This window comes from Dendrobates tinctorius, unplaced genomic scaffold (genome assembly GCF_039654945.1).
Source record: "Dendrobates tinctorius isolate UK_male_01 unplaced genomic scaffold, ASM3965494v1 ptg000213l, whole genome shotgun sequence".
NCBI lineage: Eukaryota > Metazoa > Chordata > Amphibia > Anura > Dendrobatidae > Dendrobates > Dendrobates tinctorius.
The window spans coordinates 4,401,229-4,418,697 of NW_027361880.1; the positions used below are offsets into that span (position 1 = coordinate 4,401,229).

Here is a 17,469-nt window from a genome sequence, read left to right on the forward strand (position 1 = left end):
GATCTGAAACTGAGCAGCGGCCATCTTTCCGGAGGCCCCTGGCAGCCATCTGTCCAGAGGCCTCCGCATCGCAGCAACGGAGCTGCGAGGGGCTTTCGAGCTTTAACGAAATGCAGGTGGAGCCCCCCACGCAGCACAGAGCCCCACTGCAGCCACACTACAGAGCCCCGACACCACCGCACCGCAGAGCACAGGGAGGCTGCATTGGGACCACCGCCACGGGACCGCCGCAACAAGATTTGTAAGTATATTGTGACCAGAGCACAGCCACCCCACAGAGCACAGCCACCCCACAGAGCACAGCCACCCCAAGGACACAGCCACCCCACGGACACAGCCACCCCACGGACACAGCCACCCCACAGAGCACAGCCACCCCACAGAATTCGCACTGTAAAACGGACCCCCATTTGACACATTATTTTTTTTCCCCCTATTTTCCACCCCAAAATTTGGGGTGCGTCTTATGGTCTGGTGCATCTTATAGTCCGAAAAATACGGTAATTGTTTGTACAGATGAACAAGGCACCTTCAGGTATCTTGAAATTGTACCCAAGGATGAGCCAGACTTGTGCAAGTCCACAATTCTCTTCCTGATATCTTGACTGATTTCTTGAGACTTTCCCATGATGCTACACAAAGAAACAGTGGGTTTCAGGTGTGCATTAACCCCTTAGTGACAGAGCCAATTTGCTACTTAATGACCAGGCCAATTTTTACAATTCTGACCTCTGTCACTTTATGAGGTTAAAACTCTGGAACTCTTTAACAGATCCAGTTGATACTGTGACTGTTTTTTCATGACATATTGAACTTCATATTAGTGGTAAAATTTCTTCGATATGACTAACATTTATTTCTGAAAAAAAATGGAAATATGGCGAAAATTTTTAAAATGTCACTATTTTCAAATTTTTCATTTTTATGCCTTTAAATCAGAGAGATATGTCACCCATAATAGTTAATAAATAACATTTACCACATGTCGACTTTACATCAGCACAATTTTGGAAGAAATTTTTTTTTTTGTTAGGAAGTTATAAGGGTTTAAAGTTGACCAGCGATTTCTCATTTTTACAGCAAAATTTTGAAAAACCATTTTTTTTAGAGACCACATCACATTTGAAGTCACTTTGAGGGGTGTACATGACAGAAAATACCCAAAAGTGACACAATTCTAAAAACTGCACCCCTTCAAGGTGATCAAAACCACATTCAAGAAGTTAATTAACCCTTTACCTGCTTCACAGGAACTGAAGCAATGTGGAAGGAAAAAATGAACATTTAACTTTTTTCACAAATATTTTAATTCAGAACCAGTTTTTTTTTTTTACAAATGTAATAAAAGAAAATGAGCCACAAAATTTGTTGTGCAATTTCTCCTGAATACGCCAATACCTCATATGTGGGGGTAAACCACTGTTTGGGCGCACGGCAGAGCTCGGAAGGGAAGGAGCGCTGTTTGACTTTTTCAATGCAGAATTGGCTGGAAATGAGAGTGGACGCCATGTCGCGTTTGGAGAGCCCCTGATGTGCCTAAGTAGTGGAAACCCCCCACAAGTGACACCATTTTGGAAACTAGACCCCACCAAGGAACAAGGATCTTATCTAGATGTGTGGTGAGCACTTTGAACCCCCAAGTGCTTCACAGAAGTTTATAACGTAGACATTGCCGAGGAGTTTAGATCCTTTTATGACAGCTTATATAATCTAAGCATACCAGATAGTATGCAAGATCCAATAAAAGCTATAGAAAAAATTAGAGAGTTCCTGACTCCACTAATTCTACCTAAAATAACCCCGGAAAGCCAAACTTTATTAACTGCTCCGGTTACCCCTAAAGAAATTTTGGATACTCTTTCCACCATTCCAAATGGAAAGGCCCCAGGCCCGGAGGGTCTCCCCATTATATATTATAAAAAGTTTATAAAATCATTCTTACCTCAATTGGTGACCTTGTTTAATTCCTATTTGAAAGGCCAGCTTCCCCCTATGCAATCACTGGAGGCATATATTACAGTTCTCCCGAAGGAGGGTAAGGACCCCAACTTGTGCACCAGCTACAGACCAATCTCATTACTTAATGCGGACATAAAACTGTGGGCTAAAATACTAGCGGGTAGAATAAGCAACTTTTTACCCAAATTGATTCATGCGGATCAGGTGGGCTTTGTGAGGGGTAGGGAAGGGAAAGATAACTCCACTAGGGTCATACAGTCTATAATGTTTGCCAAAACCCGGCAGGTCCCCTTGGTACTCTTGTCAACGGATGCCGAGAAGGCTTTTGACAGAGTGTGCTGGAGATTCATGGAGCAGGTGTTGATTAAATTCGGCTTCCCTCCCCAATATATAACAGCAGTCCTCTCTCTCTACTCTCAACCGACGGCCAGGGTCAGGATAAATGGCACCCTATCAAAAAGTTTGGAGATTCACAATGGGACTAGGCAGGGATGCCCTCTGTCCCCATCCTTGTTCATTTTAGTTATAGAAACTTTGATACAAAGCATCAGACAAGAACAACGCATAGAAGGGTTGTCGGTGGGCCCGGGGACATTTAAAACGCTAGCTTTCGCAGATGATTTGCTTTTCCTCATATCCAACCCATCTCAGGCATTCCCGATCATCCTCCGAATTTTTCAACAGTTTGGCTCCCTTTCCAATTTTAAAATTAATCTAGCCAAATCTGAAGCGTTAAATATCACTCTCCCTCATTCTCAACTTTCTTCGTACACAGACTCCCTTCTCTTGGGCTAATGGCTCTATTAAATATTTAGGAATATTCATAACTAGGGACCCCACTAACTTATTTCAAAGTAATTTCATCCCCTTATTGAAAAAAGTTACCAATCTGATGCATAAATATAACCTACCCACTATATCCTGGTTGGGTCGCATCAACATGTTTAAGGCATATATCATGCCTATCATTTTGTATGCCATGAATATGGTACCGATTCAGATACCCCTGACCTTTTTCGGGTCATTAAAGTCACTAATAGGAAAATTTATCTGGAAATCTAAACCGGCTAGGTTGCCTTATAGGCTTCTTACTTACCCAGTCTCCTCTGGTGGATTGGGAGTTCCAGACCCCCTATTATATTATAAAGCAATCCACCTTGGCAGATGGTTAAAGGTGGTGTCTTGCGCTGAGGGTGGGGAGGGAACTTGTGTCGACCTGGCTTTACTGGGCCCGAGGGGTTTGCCTTATCTCTGGACTAGGGCTAAACCACCGGTTACTCTTAGACTGGACGAGATAACTTCTACTACATTACGTATCAAAAGATTGATGTTGGGGGAATTACCGGAGGACACTTTTCCTTCGACATTAACGCCGATTAGCTCAATACCGTATCTATTGGATTTTGATTTTCAAGATCCTTATAATCTATGGTCTACCCTCCCTAGAGATACATTGAATAGCTTTTACGGTAATAAAATATTACAGGGAGGAGTTTGGCCATCAAATGCAATGAGTCAACCAATTAATTTTCTTCAGTGCCAGCACATTCAACGTACGCTTCTGCAATTTAAGAAGAAATTCCCGACCAAATTAAACTGGTCCTGGTTAGATATCATGATCAAACTCCCGCTTCCACGGCTAAAAATCTTGTCTCGTATTTACTCACATCTGATCTCTCCGGGAGTACATTTTAAGCCCTCATTTATTTACTCCTGGGAAATGGAACTTAATACTACGTTCACAGAGAAACAAGTATCTAGAATGCTATCTAGTGCACGGGGATTCTCCAGGTGTGTTCTTTTGCAAGAAAATTCTTATAAAATATTGACCAGGTGGCATTGGACTCCCGCGAAGCTCTTTCAGATGGGTCTTGCTGATAATGATGCTTGTTGGAGATGCCTCAACTCTGGAGGACATCATACACACATATTCTGGGATTGTCCCAAATTGAGACATTTTTGGGACGGTGTCGAGCTAGTTCTCAAGAAATTGCAATTAATAAAGGCCAATCTCAGGGCTACGGAGGTTCTTCTTTCGTGCCCGTCAAAGGATTTCTTACCAAAAAAACATGGCCTACTCCCATTGATGCTAAGTGCTGCAAAACAACTGATAGCTGTACATTGGAAAGATGTCGCTGCCCCCACATTGGAGGAGTGGCATGTTAAGATAAATCAGATTTCTCGTCTGGAGGAGCTGTCTAGCTGGGAGATCAATCACAAATCTTATGTGTCGACCTGGGCCCCGTGGACTAGATATCTGGGGGATAATCCTCGAGGTGAGAGATCGGATAATACATGAGTCTTATTTAGACCTGATGGCCTTTATTTTTGGGTAGCTGGTTCCAAGGTTACTTACAGAACTGTCCACCTACTCTATTTCCATAATACACTCATTAACTGCTAGTGTCGATGCCGACGACTACTTTGTGTTGATGTTATTGTTATTGTTTGTTATTATGTATCCCTCTTTTCCCTTCCCTTCTTCTTCCTTTTTCCCACCCACTTTTCCCTCCCCCCCCCTTTATTTTCCCCCCCTTTTTTTTTTTCACCTTGGACCGACGTCTAAGCAATAATTAACCATCTGTATTTGTAAAATGGTGTTCTGTCTTATGGTGTGGTTTAAACCTAAAAATAAAGAATTTAAAAAAAAAAAAAAAAAAGTTTATAACGTAGATCCATGAAAATAAAAAATCATATTTTTTTCACTAAAATGATCTTTTCGCCCCCACTGTTTGGGCGCATGGCAGAGCTCGGAAGGGAAGGAGCGCCGTTTTGGAATGCAGACTTTGATGGTCTGCAGGCGTCCTGTTGCGTTTGCTAGCCCCTGATATGCCTAAACAGTAGAAACTCCCCACAAGTGACCCCGCTTTGGAAACTAGACCCCTAAGGAACTTATCTAGATGTGTTTTGAGAACTTTGAACCCCCAAGTGTTTCACTAAAGTTTATAACGCAGGGCTGTGAAAATAAAAAATCTTTTTTTTCCACCAAAACGATTTTTTAGCCCCCATTTCTTTATTTTTACAAGGGTAACAGGAGAAATTGGACCCCAAAAGTTGTTATCCAATTTGTCCTGAGTACGCCGATACCCCATATGTGGGGGTAAACCACTGTTTGGGCGCACGGCAGAGCTCGGAAGGGAAGGAGCGCCGTTTGACTTTTTCAACGCAGAATTGGCTGGGATTGAGATTGGACGCCATGTCGCGTTTGGAGAGTCTCTGATGTGCCTAAACAGTGGAAACCCCCCAATTCTAACTCCAACCCTAACCCCAACACACCCCTAATCCCAACCATAACCCTAACCCCAACACACCCCTAATCCGAACCACAACCCTAACCCCAACACACCCCTAGCCCTAATCCCATCCCTAGCCCTAACCCCAACTCTTGCCCCAACCCTAACCCTAACTTTAGCCCCAACCCTAACTTTAGCCCTAACCCTAATTTTAGCCCCAATCCTAACCCTAACTCACTTTAGCCCAACTCTAACCCTATGGGAAAATGAAAATAAATACGGTACATTTTTTAAATTTTATTATTTTTCCCTAAGCAAGGGGGTAACAAAGGGGGGTTTGATTTACAATTTTTTTTTTATTTTGATCACTGTGATAGGGTCTATCACAGTGATCAAAATGAACCAATCGGAAAAATCTCCTATTGTTGCTGGGTGGCGGCCGGCAGATCTCGGCGGGTGCACTGCATTTTCTTACCAGAAGAAGGCGCTGGCGGCCGTGGGTTGAAGCAGAAGGGCCCAGGGACATCGGGAGGTACCGAGGGGAATTGGGAACCCTATTTATTTCTCCTCTGATGTGCGGTCACATCAGAGGAGAGAGAAATTAAATGGCTAATTGGACATTTTTTTTTTGGTCACCGTTAATAATGGTCATCGCAACCCCCGAAGTTGGTAAAAACTGACTTGAATCATGTTCTTTGGGGTCTCGGCTATCCCCGGCAACCGAGACCCCGGAGAAATTCCGACTCTGGGGGGGTGCTATACACTTTTTCCTCAGCGCCGTTAATTAACGACGCTGTGGTTTAAGTACCCTAAACTGCTGCCGTTAAAAGGTGTATCGGCGGTTGTTAAGGGGTTACAATACATCCACAGGTTTGTCTCTAACTCATATGTTGCAAAAAACCTATCAGACGCTTCCAAACACATGACATCATCACATGGGCAGTCCAGAATTGTGTAAAGGCATAGTAATCTTAGCGTATGTAAACTTTTGACTTTGCGGTAAGTAATAAAAATGCCTTAAATCATTCTCTCTCTCAATATTAATAGTTATGGTAATCCTAATTGACCTGAAACGGGAAAGGTTTATTCTGATTTCATGTCAGATATTGAGAAAAACATGCATACGTGTCTTTTTATATAGTCTATGTAAACGTCTGGTTTCAACTGTATAAGACACTGGCCGTATTATCTCAGTGAGGTATGTTTGTGAAACGCTGCGGCGTTTTAGAGTTAAACATACATGACTGAGATAATACAGCCAGTTCTGTGGGACATATGTGTCAGGTGTCAGGTTCTCTTTAAAGTGATATCTATTTAGTACAATATCAAATCTGATAAGGTCTGAAAGTACCTGGACCCTTTAATTATTATGGAATTTTAATATAAATCTGATAAGATTTAGTTATTAATAAACCATATAATTATTGAAGTAGTTATTTAGAAGAATTAGGCTATGTTCACATGTTGCAGTTTTGATGCATTTTTTATGCAAACATAGTATTAGAGCATGCCAAAGATACTCTACTCGAGCATGTTCGGAAAACATCTTATCCAAGCATGCTCGCTCATCACTAATATGGATGCATCTTAAATTGACGTGCCCCAACAGTGTTCCTTAAAGGGAATTTGTCAGCAGGATTTCACCCTCTTCCTCTAAACTATTTATATGTGCATGTAGCTCGTACATAGTTATCCATATATATGCAAGGACAGTCCGTTTCTGAGAAATTAGCATTTGAATTCATATGCAAATGAGGGTATAGATCTGAAGCCTCTGTCACTCTAGCTCTACTCTCTGCCCAGTGCCGCCTTTTCCAGCTTGTTTGACAGCTTCTGTGCTGTGTGAGTTCATGCAAAGGAGTCATCAGTCAAGCAGGAGGAGGCGGTGCTGTGGGGGGAATAGAGCTGGAGTGACTGAGGCTTCAGATCCACAGCCTCAGTTCAAACAGTGATTTCCCAGTAATGGAGGAATGGACTGGCCATATAAAAGTATTGTACATATAAATAGTGGGTGTGAAATTCTGCTGACAGATTCTTATTAAAAGCAGCAATTTGCCATGTAGAGTAGTAGCTTATTCAGTTTGTACAATATTCACACACTTTTCTAATAAGAAATAGCGAAATACTATTCAGTATTCAAACAAATGATTTTTTTTCCAGAAATGGAATTTACAGATAAAAATATGCTTTAAGATGTGGAAAATTGTGGAAAATGAGGTCTTGTGAAATGCATTAAAGAAAATAAGGCACCATGAAAAGAGTGTAAAATCTTGGTGTACGTTCAATTAACAGAGTCAGAATTGACGTATGGTTTAATTTGTCAGCCTTGGGTAAAGAAAGTCTTTGTTCTGAAACAGCAGCAGCATTGTTACCACAGACTTACAGTAAATATCACTGGTATTTCCAACACATACGTTCAGAAATTTCCCACGAAGAATAGAGCCATTTTGCCAGTAAGCAAGATAGAACAGTTGAAATATTGGCACAACATTATGATTATGTACAATATTCATCTGAAGAGCTGAAGTTTCTGATATACTTTAAGTAGAACAAAAGAAATGGCCAAAACATTGTTACCTGTATCGGAAAATGATTAATGACTTGACAAACAATCAATAAACAGTATATTATTATTAATCAAGTCTAGTTCACATCTGTCTCACAGGCGGTGTAGCCAATTCCAGTAATTTTGATCACGTAAAGCACAGCATACAGCTCTACTTTTTCATTCTTTGTGATGGACACCATGGCGGAACTAGACAGATCCCATTATAAGCCTGTGTTGTGCCACTGCTGCCTGTCATGTAATGGGCTCAGCACTTTGTCATTTTTTGTTTTCTATTCCTATGACAGAACAAAAATATTGAAATTATAGTGTTCAGTCTTTGTTTCATTAGCAGTTAAGACTTGTGATGCTATGAATCCAGGATGATATGAAGTCCAACATGTCTGTTTTTCAGACCCCTCAGTCTGTGGAGGATTGCCTACAGAGTACACTGTCATCCCTATACCCACCTTTTGAAGTGACTGCACCTACACTCCTGACCCAAGTGTTTGCTGTGCTAGAAAGGACATATCGTGAGGACCCTCTACGATATACTTTGGAATTTCTTATCCCAGCTAAGAGAATACTGCAGAATGTGCAGCACCAGGCATGTGTAAGTATATGCTTTGCAATACTGCACCGTTCTGACTGAACATGTTAATATGCTAAGGTTTTATTATATGTTGCTCTGTTTCTCTTTCAGGCAAATTTTATGTAACTAAAATATATATTATCCTTTGTTTTCCAGTCTCAATACAGTGGATTTCTCTTTTTTCATGAAGGATGGCCACTTTGCCTTGGTGAAAAGATCCTCATTCAATTGTCATCTCTTCCATGGCACTTTCTAAAGCCTGGAGATTTTTACTTGCAAGTCGTGCCATATTTGGAATGTTCTCCCAGGCTTGTGCTGAAGTGTCTTTCTCAGGATGGCAGCGGAGTACAGGAGATTGTGGTACCTGAATCCTCCCATTCATTCATTTTTTCAGCTGAATGGCTTAATAGCATTAATAAAGACCGTAGCTCGGTTCGCCTTGAGAACTGTTTAGCAGCTGTAGAGGAAAAAGTCCTTCGACTACCGTGGTCAGAAGTAATCTATCCTCGATTTATCCATAAGGATGGCTTTATTGTTGGGAGGAGATGCCCCCCAGGTCCTCTTATGCCACCTCTGGAGTTCCGAAGTCCTGGTGATGGAGGAATCACAATTGGAGAGGTGGTTGATCCCAAAGTCAATACTCATTTGCCGTTGTCACATAATCAAGAAGAAATTCAAAGCTGGAGAGTTGGTGCATTTTCACCACCTATGCTGGATTCTTTCTCTGGCTCTGCCGCAGAATCTATAGAAGGGGAATATGTAGAACTAAGTCCCCCCCATATTGGGTTAGTCTGTAAAGATGAAAGTCCCAGGGATACATGGCTATCAAGAGCAAAGACTGCTCCAAGCAGAAAAGGTAAAAAGAAGGTTCCTCAAGCATGGCTTCACCAAAGGAAGCCTGGAAAGGTAGGTTCTTTGAGCACTTTAAAGGGGAGGTCAGAAAACATATGGGAAGATAGATCTTGCACAGAAGATGCTGGAGAGCAAACTCAACTCTCGCCAGAGGTTAACAGTTACTGGGATGTTGATACATCAAAATATTCTGCTGAAAGTGATGTATTGGCTGAATGGAGAAAAGGTTTGGATCTTCTTCAAAGACATGAGAAAGATATGTTTTCAGAAGAGAGACAGTTATGGGAATCTTCTGAAATTCAGGCAAAAGATTGCAAGGACTATGAAGTGGAACAGAAGGAAATATCATGGGAAGCAGGGACTACTGTACACAAAGGAAGCTCCAAAGAAATGGACAATTTATCAAGTTCAATAAAAGGATGCTCTTTAAATGCTGATATCACTAAAGAAACAGAGAATGTGCTCTCCACTTGTGACATTAATAAAGACAACCAGGACTTGTTCAGTGGAGATAGTTCAGAACCATTTAAAGAAAAATGTGATAACCTAACTCATATCGATGAATGTCAAAATGACAGCCAACTGGACAATTCAAAGCAAACAGTTAAGGAAAGTAAAACAGCAATAGATATGCTTAATGAAACGTGTTTTTCGAAAGGCTCTTTAGTGACTGGAACAGGAAGAACATGGGCAGACGGTCAAGAAAAAATGTCAATAATTGAAGGTAATGTTATTGAGGACATTAAGGTGCCATGTATTGAGGCAAAAGTGCACCAAGGAAAAGAAAAGCATCGTGCTTGGGATCCGATCACTGAATTATCTCATAAGACAGGAAGAGGGCGAAGAAAAAAAAGAAACAAAAGGGGTAAGGGGGCTACAAGAGCAGATGCAAGGAAAGGTGTTCACAGGGTTGAGCAGACCAAAGCTAGTAGCAAAGAAGAAGAAAATAAAAAACCTCTTCTCGCCTCCAAAGATGAAATAGATGACAACAAAACTGGTCAGGAGCCAATTGATCGTAGACTGTCTACGGAGTCAGGTATAGTATATTGGATTGTATATGCCATAAATTGAAGACATGTATGTTATTTCATGTTAAGCATGCAGTTTCTTATAACAGGTTAGTTATATAACCAGTGCAACTGTCTCAGATAAGTAACCTAGGGTTTGTTTACACTGGCCGACGGCGACCATTAAATGACCACAGATCAGTTACTTGTTTGCTGATTTGTGATTGTTTAATAGTCTGTTTAAACAAGCCATCACACTTCCGTTGATTGAATGAACAGTCTGTGTGCATAGACCGGTATTTTTCTTGGAAGCACAGGTCCTGTTTACATAGGATAACTTGCTATCAAGAAAGATCATTTTTAAGCATGCTTAAAAATTATTTCATCTAATGAACAGCCATATTGTTCGTTTATTGGGTGATTAGTAGCCTGTGTACACTGCCCGATTATAGGGAAATGAGCCTTCTCGGTGATGATAATCGGCTAGTGTATATACACCCCCTTAAAGTTTTCTGAACTTGTTTAATTGATGATAGAAACTTTAAAACTCTCCCATAAAAAAGAACTTTGACAAGATACTAATTTATTTATTTTACTAAATAAGTTATTAAGTTTTCCTCTTAGTTCAAGTTTTGAATAATTTATTCAGCTATTTCCCCCACATTTCATTCAGGAAAAAGTAAGTGTTTTTAAGATTTTTTTGTTCATTCCCAGACATACATGTTGAAAATAACCTTTTGAAAATTATAATTTTGAAAAAGAAGGGTTATAAAGGTTAAAAATTGCAAAAGATACACCTATAGGCCAACAATATAGATCATATGTTCTCTATAGAGAGTGGAGCAAGCTACTGCCGGGCACCTAAGTCCGAGGCTCATCTCCTGGACTACAAAAGGATCGGGCATTTGACTTCAAACAATCATCTCCTCAAAAGCATCTGCAAGAGGAGAGTCATGACGCCCCCACACACACATATCCTGTCCACAGTTCAGATTACTTTAATGTGTACACGGTGGGATGGGGAGGTTATTGTTAACTTTTCCCAATTATCACTGCTACTATTCATTCATCTGCAGTGCTCTCGCTGCCCTAGCTCTTCTATTTAATCATTACCAGGGGTCTTTAATCCCTCTTAGGCTACGTTCCCATGATGAGCGTTTGGTGAGTTTTTGATGTTACGGATTTTCTGCACCTATTAGGTGAATTAGATTTCTTGCGCTTTTGCACTTGTTGTTATTGAGTTTTGGAAACGGCAATTTTTGTCTCTTTTTGCTATGTCAAATAAAGCTGTTTTGTTTTGGTTACTTCTTGGTATTTGGCATTTAGCAAAACTTTATTGATACAGTCATGTGTGGATTACATGTGTTTTTAGCATGCTTTTGCAGGGAAATGCACTAAAAACGTATATGCATTTCTTTAATGCAATTCTATTGGGAAAATTTACATATAAAGCCTGCAAGAGAAATTGACAGGTTGTTCATTTCAAACACGCATCACAGATCAGTTTAAGCTGTGTAAAAAAAAAAAAAAAAAAGAAGAAAAAAAGCACATGAGATTTCTATAAATGCATCCACTTTGTTGGGACTATAAGACGCTGCGCTATTAAGATATTCAACATCAAAAATTCACCCAAAACTCATCAAAAGGAGCTTAACCTTATGTTCATTACATATAAAACTGTGAATCTGGGAAACATGGGCCTGAGTGGTTTATAGGTGTACTTTAATTGCTTATATTACACTGAGGGAAAATAAAGAGTACTTGACAGACATGCCAGTTTGCGTAGACAAAATTACAGTTTACCAGATATGGTTCTGTCTTACATGGCAGACAGTTTTCCCTTAGGCAGTTTCCATCTCACCAGTCAAGATAAATAGGAAAAAGTATAAAATAGGAGCAAGGCCAAAATAGCTGGCTAATTAAACAAGACATTGAGTAATTTAGTTGTTGTGAATTACTTGTTTCAGCGAAAGATCTAATTTTATAGTCAGCAGTTGTCGTTGTGTATATTACGTGTTGTTCTATATAAGACTAACAGGACGTTCAATTCTTGTACTTGATATTTTACACTCTTCTTAGCATATTTCTTATGTTAGCAGAAAAAGTTTCAGCAAGTGTCACTGAACCTGAAGAACCAGCTGCTTCGTCAGAACCGGAACCAGATGCATCTGTCACCCAGAAGCCTTTGCTGCTCTCTTCGCCTATTCTAGATTTCAGCCACCTCCATCGAGCAGTTGATTGGGACACACTGGAATCTGGAGTCTTCTGCTTGCCTGGTAGGTTTCAATTCTCTATTTTTTTACAGCTTGCCAACATTGAAAAAAGGAAAGAACAAAAAAGCAAATGTTCAACATGATTACAGGAAACAATGGGTTGTCTACGACCTGTACAACTGTTTTTTTTCAATGATGTATTCTCACCTGTAAAATTAAAATAACATATGCTCACCTACTGCACCCGCGCCATTCCAGCAATCTCTGCACCAGGTCTCCCAGGTTTTGCGACACATTGGCTGCAAGGCTCACCTGACATAGAAATCATCTGCCGGTATTGGGCTGCTGTGGTCTCACTACTTCCACTGGTGCAAAATTCATATGAGCAGCCCATTAGATGTAGTTGCAAGGCACACCTGGCATGACAATTTCATGTGAGTCCTGAGAGACCCGCTGCTGACATTGTTGGAACAGCGCCATTGTGGGAAGTGAGTAGATTGCATTTTGACTTTAACCCCTTTACCCCCGAAGGTGGTTTGCACGTTAATGACCAGGTCAAATTTTACAATTCTGAACAGTGTCATTTAATGAGGTAATAACTCTGGAATGATTCAATGGATCCCACTGATTCTGAGAATGATTTTTCCTGACATATTGTACTTCATGTTAGTGGTAACATTTCTTCGATATGACTTCTGTTTATTTGTGAAAAAAATGGAAATTTGGCGAAAATTTTGAAAATTTAGCAATTTTCAAGCTTTGAATTCTTATGCCCTTAAATCAGAGACATATGTCACACAAAATGATTAATAAATAACATTTCCCACATGTTTACTTTTACATCAGCACAATTTTTGAAACAAATTTTTTTTTGTTGCAAGTTATAAGGGTTAATAGTTGACCAGCGATTTCTTGTTTTTCCAATAAAATTTACAACACCATTTTTTTAGTGACCATCTCACATTTGAAGTGACTTTGAGGAGTCTATATGATAGAAAATACTCAAAAGTGACATTGTACTAAAAACTGCGCCTATTAGGTGCTCAAAACCACATTCAAGAAGTTTAGTAACCCTTCGGGTGCTTTACAGTAACTGAAGCAATGTGGAATGAAAAAATGGACATTTAATTTTTTTCACAAAAAGTTTTATTTAGACCCAAACTTTTTTTTATTTTCACAAGGGTAACAGTAGAAAATGTACCCAAAAATTTGTTTTGCATTTTCTACTGAGTACACCAATACCTTATTTGTGGGTGCACGGCAGGTCTTGGAAGGAAAGGAACGCTCTTTGATTTTTTGAATGTAAAATTTGCTGGAATAATTATCGGATGCCATGTCGCATTTGGAGAGCCCCTGATGTGTTTAAACAGTGGAATCCCCCTATTTTGAAAACCACACCCCTCAAGGATTTTATCCAGGGTTATAGTGAGCATTTTGAACCCACAGGTACGACACCGAATTTGATACCATTAGGTCATCATACTGAATATGTCGTCATTAGTGTAGAGTGCAAGTGTTCGCTTCTCCATTTGCATCAGGTGCTCGGGTATGTCCTGAATATCGTGGTTGCTTGAGTGACATGCTTGAGCCCTGTCTCGCATGTTTTGCAGCTGTTAGACACCCAAAAAAAACATGCAGAGATCTGCAATACTCGGTGCATACCCGAGTACCGGAGGTTCTTTGGGGGCATCATTTCTCTCTCCTCTGACATGTGTATCATGTCAGGAGAGAGAGAAATGATGTGAACAGCAGGCACACTTTTTTCTCTATCGCTTCATTGGGGGACACAGAAACCATGGGTGTATGCTGCTGCCACTAGGAGGCTGACACTATGTACAGAAAAAGGTTAACTCCTCCTCCGCAGTATACACCCCACCGACCGGCACTAATTTCCTCAGTTTAGCCTAGTGTCAGTAGGAGGTGGACACGGGTCTTTTACTAGACCCATATCTACCTCAGTGTGCGTCGTTTTCTTTTCAGGTTTTTTTGGAGGGATACAGAGTGATTTGGTCGCATCTGTAGTCCCACAAAGAGACTATGAGTACGGCGTGTACTGCCACCCCGTATCCTCATAGCTCTCCATGACAGGACCAAGAGCCCCGAGCACGGATGCGTGTCAGGCGATCCAGCTGGTCCTCGTCCCTCGTCTCTCGCCCACCAGAGCCTCTCTGTCTGAAAGAGACACGGACATCCTTCGGCACAGAGCCCACAGCATCTGGATGATAGAGGTACATCTTCCTCCACAGGTTTTTGCCATGCTGAGAAGACAGGATCAGGTACAGGGTAAGTATGTGACCCCTGAGTGGCATTACCCCCCAGATATCACAGCTCCCCTCAGCAGCCCCTTCCTCTCCCTGAATCCCCTCACCTCCCCGGCTGCACTTATCTCAGTTCTTCTTAGCAGCCGGGCTGCAGGCATGGATCCATTGAGGAGCGGTCGCCGCGGCAGTGCAGCGCTGTCTCTGCGCTGCCCCGCGCTTCCCGGTGGCCGCCGCATCTACTCCAGGCCCCGGCTTCAGTTTGGGCCTAGCTCGGCGTTGCGGCCACACCCCCCGCCTTCTTCCTTAGGCGGGCTTCATTCCCGCCCGTTCTAGGCCCGCCCACCGCTCTCTCCCTCAGTGTCTGCGATCCGGGGGCGGCGCACAGCCTCCTAGCCTGCCTATAGGCAGCGGGCGGTGCCATCTTCCGCCTCCTTACTGCGGTCAGCCTTCCCTCTCCTTCTCCCTGTCTCCCCAAGGAAGCGCACGCTTTTATATCCGGCTCCTCTCAGGCTGCCGCCATTTTCTCAGCCTGTCAGCCGGACTCCGTCTCCTCCATCGGTGGCCCCACAGGTCCAGACGAGCGGTGCAGCAGTGCTTGCTGAAAGCATCTACAGGACACCGGACCGTGAGTAGGCTCTGCTCTGCAGACTGACACCCTCCTCTGCCTCATGTCCCCCAACCTTCCGGCACTCCTCCAGTGACTGATCCCTGATTATGTCTAACTCTAAAACCTGATCGTGCTCGTCCCCCTTCTTCCACTTGCACTTTAGTCAAGTTCTTTGCATGTTCTTCTTGCAAACGCAAACTTCCCTCAGGTCAGTCCACTCCCCTCTGCCTTGACTGCAGCAATTCCATTCAGCCCTCCGCCCAGGAGCCCCGTATTGCTCCACGTGAGAGTGAATCCCCCATTCCTGACTGGGCTTCTTCTCAATCTCAATCAGTGGCGGATCTCACCAGGGTGTCTCAGTCCTTAGTGGCCGTTCTTGATAAGTTGCCCCTGGACACTTCTGCAGGTTCCAGCAGGTCACAAGAGGCTCCATCTGAGCCAGCTAGCATGAGCCGCAAAAGGCCCAGGCCGGATCTCCGGACGGAATCCTCTTTTTTTTTTTTTTTTTTTTTTTAAACCAGTTATTTTTATTTAGGTTTCAAAAGATTTTAAACAATAAACAGTGGATATCAATATACATGTAACAATTCACATATCTTGTAGTAATACAATCAAAGCCATCCCAACCTCCCCCCTCCCCCAATACTCCTTATGCCGGGTATACTTGAGAGTCTTAGCAATCTTATCACCGCCATCCAGGCGGACCATATTTTTTCGAAAGTTCTTTCACCATGCCTTCGCCTGTAAATGCTTTCCTCTAAATGCATTACCGTACGTGTCTGAGCAATAAATTCCCTCCTAGTGGGGGGTTCCGAATCCTTCCATTTTCGTGCTATTAGTTTGCGTGCCACATACAGCAACCTCGCTATTGCCACTTTGTAATGTTCTGAGACAGGTATCCCATCCACCTCCCCCAAAACACACAGCACTGGATTCCTGTCGAGCGTACATGCATAAGCTCTCTCAATTTTGTTGATAACGACCAGCCAGTATGCCACCAGCCGCGGACACGACCATAGCATGTGTAACAGTCCGGCCTGGTCTGTGCCACATCTAGGGCAGCTAGAGTCTCCCCTCAAGCCCGCCTTGAATAGGACCAGCGGTGTTTTGTATGTTCTATGTATTACATATAATTGGGAGAGCCGTGCCTGCTCGCTTAGAGAGATCTTCGGGACATATTCAAGAATAGCCTCCCATTGTTCTGTTGTAAGGGTACCCACCTCCCTCTCCCATTTACTCTTTGCAGTGAGGTGATTGTCCCCCAGATAGGAGTGTAGTAGATCATGATATATGCTCGATATAACTCCCCTCGTCCCTCCCTCCGGTTGCGCTCCAACCACGAAGCAGCCTCAACCAGTGACGGGAAAAAAATGACCTTTCCAAAAGCTTCCACTCTTAATTTAGCAGGATAAATTGTAGAGTATTTCAAATGCAAAGAGCGGAGCTGTTTCTTCACTTCGCCATACCGCAGTCGCAACTTTTGCACCTCGGCTGAGTAATCCGGGTATATTTCGATTCGTTTGCCCTCCAGGTTAAGATCTGTCAACTTTCCAGCCTTTCGTAAGATAGTGTCCCTGTCTCTGCAATTCAGGATTCTGGCTAGCATCGTGCGAGGTCCATCTCCCGGCACTGGGGGTCTCATGGGTACGCGATGGGCACGCTCCACCGCAAACACTCTCGACAAGTTATCAGCACCAAACTTGTCCAGCAGCCAGGTTTCAATAAAGGCTGTGGGGTCAGCACCCTCAGCTCTCTCAGGGATGCCCACAATGCGCAAATTGTTCCTACGTGACCGTTTTTCCAGGTCATCATTTTTATTGGCTACTACCGTGATCCTCTGAGTGTGCTGTTGTTGTGTCTTTTGCACTGAGGTTAAGTGATCTTCTGTTACACCAACTCTGTCCTCCACCTCAGTTAATCTGGCTGTAACTTTCTGCATAGATGTTTTTATGCCTCCCATTTCTTTTTTCAAGCAATTCACCTGCTTTGTTAGAGAAGTTAAGGCAGTCTTGCAGTATAAGACAGCTTGGAATACATCCCGCAGGGTGGGCTCTGCTACATCTGCACTTTCAGCTAACCGCACAGTGTCACCATCCCCCTCTTCCTCCTGCTCCAGCTCTGCATTCAGCACAGGCATCTCCTCATCGTCTTCCTCCTCATCTCTGTGCTTCTCACTCCCTCCATTTCCTTCTTCATCTGT

General features: G+C 42.5%; 1 protein-coding gene across 2 annotated transcripts in view; it reads left to right on the forward strand.

The window, feature by feature from the left end:
- The window catches only part of ARHGEF40 (Rho guanine nucleotide exchange factor 40), a 170,998-nt gene that overhangs the window by 30,788 nt on the left and 122,741 nt on the right, over positions 1–17,469 (forward strand). The window contains exons 2-4 of one of the 2 annotated variants that reach the window (XM_073554765.1): positions 8,153–8,350; positions 8,486–10,217; positions 12,285–12,464. In XM_073554765.1, the coding sequence (XP_073410866.1) occupies positions 8,153–8,350; positions 8,486–10,217; positions 12,285–12,464 (2,110 nt within the window). The remainder of the gene's footprint in view (positions 1–8,152; positions 8,351–8,485; positions 10,218–12,284; positions 12,465–17,469) is intronic. The other variant, XM_073554766.1, reaches the window with a different exon arrangement.